General features: G+C 59.1%; 2 protein-coding genes across 2 annotated transcripts in view; one reads left to right on the forward strand and one right to left on the reverse strand.

Moving 5' to 3' along the window:
- LOC102418015 (zinc finger protein 773-like) overlaps positions 1-2,283 on the reverse strand; it is a 7,536-nt gene extending 5,253 nt beyond the window's left edge. Inside the window, 5 exon segments of the mRNA XM_023748610.1 lie at positions 18-335; positions 338-1,027; positions 1,556-1,654; positions 2,008-2,134; positions 2,242-2,283. Of these exon segments, the coding sequence (XP_023604378.1) occupies positions 18-335; positions 338-1,027; positions 1,556-1,654; positions 2,008-2,134; positions 2,242-2,283 (1,276 nt within the window).
- Positions 2,284-5,115: 2,832 nt separating this feature from the next.
- Positions 5,116-6,262, forward strand: part of LOC102417378 (zinc finger protein 772) — a 6,593-nt gene continuing 5,446 nt past the window's right edge. Inside the window, 1 exon segment of the mRNA XM_023748614.1 lies at positions 5,116-5,254. The gene's annotated coding sequence lies outside the window, so the exon portion shown is untranslated.

Genomic DNA, 6,262 nt, shown 5'->3' on the forward strand with positions numbered 1-6,262 from the left:
GAGGCTGAAACGCTGGCGAAAGGATTTCCCACAATCACCGCACTCCCACGGCGTCTCTCCGGGGTGAGCCCTCCGACGTTTAACCAGGCTGGAGCTGGAGCGAAAGCTTTTCCCACAGTCCCCGCACTCGTAAGGCCCGGCTCTGGCGTGCACCCTCCGGTGCTTGACCAGGCTCGAGTTCTCACCGAAGAGTCGGCCACGGTCCTGGCACTGAAAAGGCTTTTCTCCAGTGCGAACTTAGCGGTGCTGCATGAGGCTACAGCTTTGGCTAAAAAACTTCCCACGGTCCCTGCACTCATACGGCCTTTCTCCAGTGTGAACCTGCCAGTGAGTGTGAGGCTGGCCTTGTGGCTACAGAATTTCCCACACTCAGTGCACCCATAAGGCCTTTCTCCAGTGTGAACCCTCTGGTGTTTCATGAGGCCCGAGCTGAAGCTAAAGGATTTCCCGCATTCGCTGCACTCGAAAGGCCTCACCCCAGTGTGGACCCTGTGGTGCGGGATGAGGGTGGAGTGATGCCGGAAGGCTTTCCCACACGCACTGCACGTGAAGGGCTTCTCTCCGGTGTGAACTCTCCGGTGTTGAACCAGGTCGGCCTTGCGGCTGAAGGATTTTCCACATTCGCTACAGCCGTCAGGCCTTTCACCCATGTGAACTATTTGGTGCACGAAAAGGTTGGGCTTATGGCTAAATGACCGCCCACACTCGCTGCACTGGTACGGCTTTTCTCCGGCGTGCAGCCTCCGGTGCTCCTCCAGCAAGTATTTCTGACCACAGGCTTTCCCACACTCGCTGCACTTGTACTGCCTTCTTTGGGGGTGATGTTGGGCGGCCCCGCGTGGCGCCCCTGTACTGTGAGTCTCCTGCTGCCTGAGACCAGTGCCGGCTGGAAAGTCCTGGCCCTGCGCCCCCTCTTCTCCTCCTAAGGGCTTCTCTCCACAGCGCAGCTTCCGGTGTTGGCGACGGTTCGCTCTGGGCACTCCTCCTGCAGGAACATTCTCCTCAGCCTCTGCTCCGCGCCCACAGCCTGAAAGCAGAGACGTGATGACGCAGAGATGGGGGGCTGGGGGGGGGGCAGAGACGTGCTGAGGAAGAGACGTGGGCCTCGGGGGGAGGGGAAGCACCTCACAAACCTGCACCCGACACACCCAGCCCAGCCGAGTCCCGGGGCTGTGGGAGGATGAGGCGGGAGACCGTGTGGAAAGGGCCTGACCAGCTCCCAGGCCCATGGGGCCTCAGGAGCAGCCAGGACACAAGGATCGGCTCCTGAAGAGCCAGAAGCTGCTGGTCACCCAGGAACACAGCCCAGAAGGGTGTTCAGACCCAGAAAAAATGGAACCCACTGCCGGGCTGGCGTGGTCAGTGGTTGAGCACCGACCCATGAACCAGGAGGTCACGGTTCGATCCCTGGTCAGGGCACACCCCCGGGTTGTGGGCTCCCTCCCCAGTGGGCAACTGGGAAAGCGAGGATGGAAAGCAGGCCTGGCCCCTTGTCTTGGCACCAAACCGCCAGGCCCTCTGTGAGCCCCCCTGAGCCACGCCTCTCCCTCCGTACCCGCTGGTCCGGCCACAGTCCTGAGGCCACCGGCAGGCAGAAGGGGCTCCCCATGCTGCACCAGCTGGGGGAGCTCATGGGTCCCACCAGATGCAAGGCCTACGGGAGAGACAAGACGGGGGGTGAGAGCAGCCCACCCCACGGCCGACGACCCCTCAGGCTGTGACGGTGTTGGTGCCTGAATTCCAGCCACAGGCAGATCCCATGTCAGACACAGGAAGAGGCCAGAGCCTGGGGACAGAACCGCATGGACTGTCACCGTGTCACCAGACCAGGGAGAGGCCAAGGGTGCGAGCCACCAGGCTGACTCTGGGAGGCCTCGTCCCCAAACCCTTGCCCACAAGGCTCTGGGCAGCTCGGGGAAGCGGGGTGGCAGTGCACACGAGGCGGGCGCGGGCACGGGCCGGGCGCTCGCACAACACCCTCGGGCGGGGAAGGCGGGGGAAGCTCACCCAGGGAGGCCATCAGCACCCCGTTCTCCAGCAGCACCTCGCGGTACAGACGCCGCCGAGCCTCATCCAGGAGCCGCCACTCCTCCCGGGAGAAGCGGACGGCCACGTCCTCGAGGGTCACACGGCCCTGCCAGGGTGGGGAGAGAGGGGAGGGCACAGGGGGAGAGGAAAAAAGCATCCATGTGAGGGAATTAAGTGCGGGGGACCCTTCGGCATGCATGCCAGAGCTCTGACCACTGAGCCACCGGCCAGGGCCACCATCAAATCTGGGTCCATCGGCCCCAGTACCAGGGCCTGAGGCCATCGGTTTACAGTCCCTCCCAACGTGCGCATCACTCCTTCCCGCACCGCCCTTCACGCCCCCAACACACACCACATGCATCTCCCAGCTTCACCACACGCCCGTGTACACATGGCATCCGCAGGGCTGGACACGTGTGATCCGAATCCCATCCTGCCCTGGCCGGTGTGGCTCAGTGGATAGAGCGTCGGCCTGCAGACTGAAGGGTCCCGGGTTCGATTCCGGTCAAGGGCATGTGCCTTGGTTGCGGGCACAGCCCCAGTAGGGAGTGTGCAGGAGGCGGCTGACCGATGTTTCTCTCTCATCGATGTTTCTAACTCTCTATCCCTCTCCCTTCCTCTCTGTAAAAAATCAATAAAATATATATATTTTTTAAAAAAGCTTGTTAAGTCTGGGTCCCATCACACCGCCCCCGCCCCCTAACTGTCCCCTGGCTCCCACCACCATTGGCGGAGGCCCAGCTTCCGGCCGGGTCCCAGGTCCAATCGCTGCTTCCCACTGCCTCCACCTGGCCCAGTGCCAACCACGGCCTCCTGGGCACCCCCAGCTCAGCCTCGCCGCCGCCGCCGCACCTCCTGACGCTGCGGGTAGAACACACGGTGCCACCGCCTGCCAGACGTGGGGCCCAATCCAGACGCTCCCTGGTCAGGACTCAAAGCCCTGGCCCTGGGCGGCACCTGCCAGAGATCTCCAGTGGAAGGACGGACGGAAGGACGGACGGACGGACGAGGAGCAGGACACCCTAGAGCCAGTACCAGGGACCCCCTCCCTGACCTCTGCCTGGTCTGCAAGCACCTCTGCAGGCAACAGTGTCGGCCCGGGGGCGCATCCACGCCCCCCCCCCCACTCGGGGCCTCTCAGCGGCTGCGTGACCCTCCAGTGCCTCAGTGTTGTCACCTGTAAAATGGGAACAAAGACGGCGCCCGCCGGGGGGCCGCTGCCTGGGTCACACTCGTGCCTGTGCGTCAGGCCCTTCCCGTCCCCACAGTCACCGCCGGTCACAGCGCATCTGATGCGGCACCAAAGCCCGTCCAGTTGTTTTTATTTTTTAATTGATTTGTTTTTTTGAGAGAGAGAGAGAGAGATTGAAGAGCAAGAACCACGCCTCCTCCACGCCCCCTACTGGGAACTGAGCCCACGACCCCGGATCCAAACCCACCCGCGACCTCGGGGCACCTGGGGCGGCTCTCAGCCACCTGAGCAACAGCAGCCCGGCAAGCCTGACTTTTTTTTGTTTTTCCGCCTCTTTTTTTTTTTTTTAATATATTTTTATTGATTTCAGAGAGGCAAGGAGAGAGAGAGATAGAAACATCAATGATGAGAGAGAATCACTGATCAGCTGCCTCCTGCACGCCCCCTACTGGGGACTGAGCCCGCAACCCAGGCATATGGCCTTGACTGGAATCGAACCTGGGACCCTTCAGTCCGCAGGCCAACACTCTATCCACTGAGCCAAACCAGTCAGGGCCAGAGCCTGTTCTTACTGATGGACCTGGATTTCCATTTCCCTGCATAGTTGGAGCCCCAGTCCTTCCTTTTGTCGTATCGCAAATCAGGGAGCTGGACAAGACGCCTTCATCAGCCAATTAGTTAGGAGTCACCTTGATTTCGCACAGGTTCAGAGCAGATTACCGCTGTCAGATTCTGAACCAACACACAGCAGGGAGTATTTCCTTTTTATATCCTTCTACTTCTTTGTGTAAGTTATTTTTGTAGACAGCGTGTAACCTTGAGTACATATCTAACAAACACCTTTCATATCTATACAGACACCTGTAATTGTGGATACAAACACTTGGCATGAGAATATGGGGATTATTATCAGTATCAGCATATCAGTCCCTTCAGAATCAGTGGTTCTCAACCTGTGGGTCGCGACCCTTTGGCGGTTGAATGACACTTTCACAGGGGTCGCCTAAGACCATCCTGCATATCAGATATTTACATGACGATTCATAACAGCAGCAACATGACAGTTATGAAGTAGCAACGAAAATAATTTTATGGTTGGGGGTCACCACAACATGAGCAACTGTATTAAAGGGTCACAACATGAGGAACTGTATCTGAGACGGCTAGCTTGCAAGGTCAGACAAGTTTATCTCTCCTATTATTCAAGCTAAAAAGCAAAGTTATTTTACAGTCCAGAAATAACAGAGAGCCCTAACCGGATTGGCTCAGTGGATGGAGCGTTGGCCTGAGGACTGAAGGGTCCCAGGTTGGATTCCCGTCAAGGCCACATGCCTGAGTTGCAGGCTCAGTCCCCAGTTGGGGGAGTGCAAGAGGCAGCCAATCGATGATTCTCTCTCATCATTGATGTTTCTATCTCTCTCTCCTTCTCCCTTCCTCTCTGAAATCAATAAAAATATTTTAAATAATAAATAAATAAAAATAACAGAGAATTTCAAAACAGCAGAAAATTCTAAAACAACAGTTTCAAACACAAGTTTTCCCTAAGGAGGGATCATTACCATGCTTCACTTTCCTTTTCCTTTTTAAAATATATTGTCACTGACTTCAGAGAAGAAAGGAGGGGGAAGACCCGCCTAGTCCTCCCTTTCCAGGCGCCACTAACGCTGTGATTCTACCTTTGCCCAGGAGGTGGCGCCCGACGCACGTCTCCACGGTTGGTGCTTGTGGAAACTACATTACCCAGAAGCCTCAGCGGTGCAGGGCCAATGAAGACCCAGGAAAGGGTCGTCTCCATGCGTGGGGAAGGCTTCGGGGCGGGACTTCCGGTTCCTTCTTGGGCGGACATTTTTCTTTTGGAAGGAACCCACCTCCTCCAGTCTGCCGGTCGCCGGGTCAGACCTGCAGTGACGGGCGCGGGGGCGGTTCTTACCCGAACGGACCCGGCTCCTCGCCCTCGTCTCCCGCCGATTGGCCCCTCGCCTCCCCCGCCCTCAGGTGCCGAAGGCGGAGGCCGCCCTGGTGGAGCCCGCGCAGGTGGGTCCTGCGCCCCGGCTCCTCCCCGACCTCCGTCCCTGCATCCTCAGGCCTTGATGAGGGCTGCCCAGGCCGGCCCGTGGGGGCGCTCGTGGGGGCCCCCGTTTCTGACCGGAAGTTTGAGGGGACGTGGCGTGAAAGGCGAGGAGGGCCCGCGGGTGCAGGGGCCTCGGGAGCCTGGGCGGGGTGTCCGCGGGGTCGCAGTGTGAGGAGGGGTGACGTCTGCAGTGTCAGCTCCGCTGTCATCTGAGGGGATGGGAGCCGTGGGAGGTTCCCAGCGGAGGGCACGATTTGAGGTGGTTTTTTTAAGGTATATTCCTAGGGACCCAGTGCACAAATTCGTGCACCTTGGAAGGAACTGTGGGCCATCCTCTGTCCCCCCCCTCCCGCCACGCCCCCGTCCCCTTCTGCTGGCAGCCCCGCTCCTCCCAGGCGTTGACCCCTCGCGCTCACAGTGTGGAGCGATTGGGGCTGGCGGCAGCAGCAGGTGCGAGAGGCGGCTGCTGCCCAATTGCCCCTCAAGAGCAGGGGGAGGTGCCCAAGCCCTCAGGGGCGATCCAGGTGCGGTCAGCGGGGCCAACAGGGGCAGCAGGTGTGAGCACACGGGAGCAAAGCATTTTCAGTCACCACCAGAGGCTCGCTCAGATGACAGGGACCTGCTCCACCATCCCACCACAGCAGACGCCCGCCATGTTCTGCGCATGCCCCCTGGTGGTCAGCGCACGTCATGGCAACTGGTTGTTTGGTTCCCCTATTTGCATATTAGGGATATATATATATATACTAGACATATTTTTGATATTTATTTTATACTAAAGGCCCGGTGCACAAAAATTTGTGCACTCAGGGAGGCGGGGGGTGTCTCTCAGCCCGGCCTGTGCCCTCTCGCAGTCTGGGACCCCTCGGGGGATGACCACCTGCTGGCTTAAGCCTGCTCCCCGGAGGATTGGGCCTAAGCTGGCAGTCAGACATCCCTCTGGCAGCCTGGGAGCCCTCGGGGGATGTCCA

The sequence above is a fragment of the Myotis lucifugus genome, unplaced genomic scaffold (genome assembly GCF_000147115.1).
Source record: "Myotis lucifugus unplaced genomic scaffold, Myoluc2.0 scaffold_1581, whole genome shotgun sequence".
In the NCBI taxonomy this organism is placed as follows: domain Eukaryota; kingdom Metazoa; phylum Chordata; class Mammalia; order Chiroptera; family Vespertilionidae; genus Myotis; species Myotis lucifugus.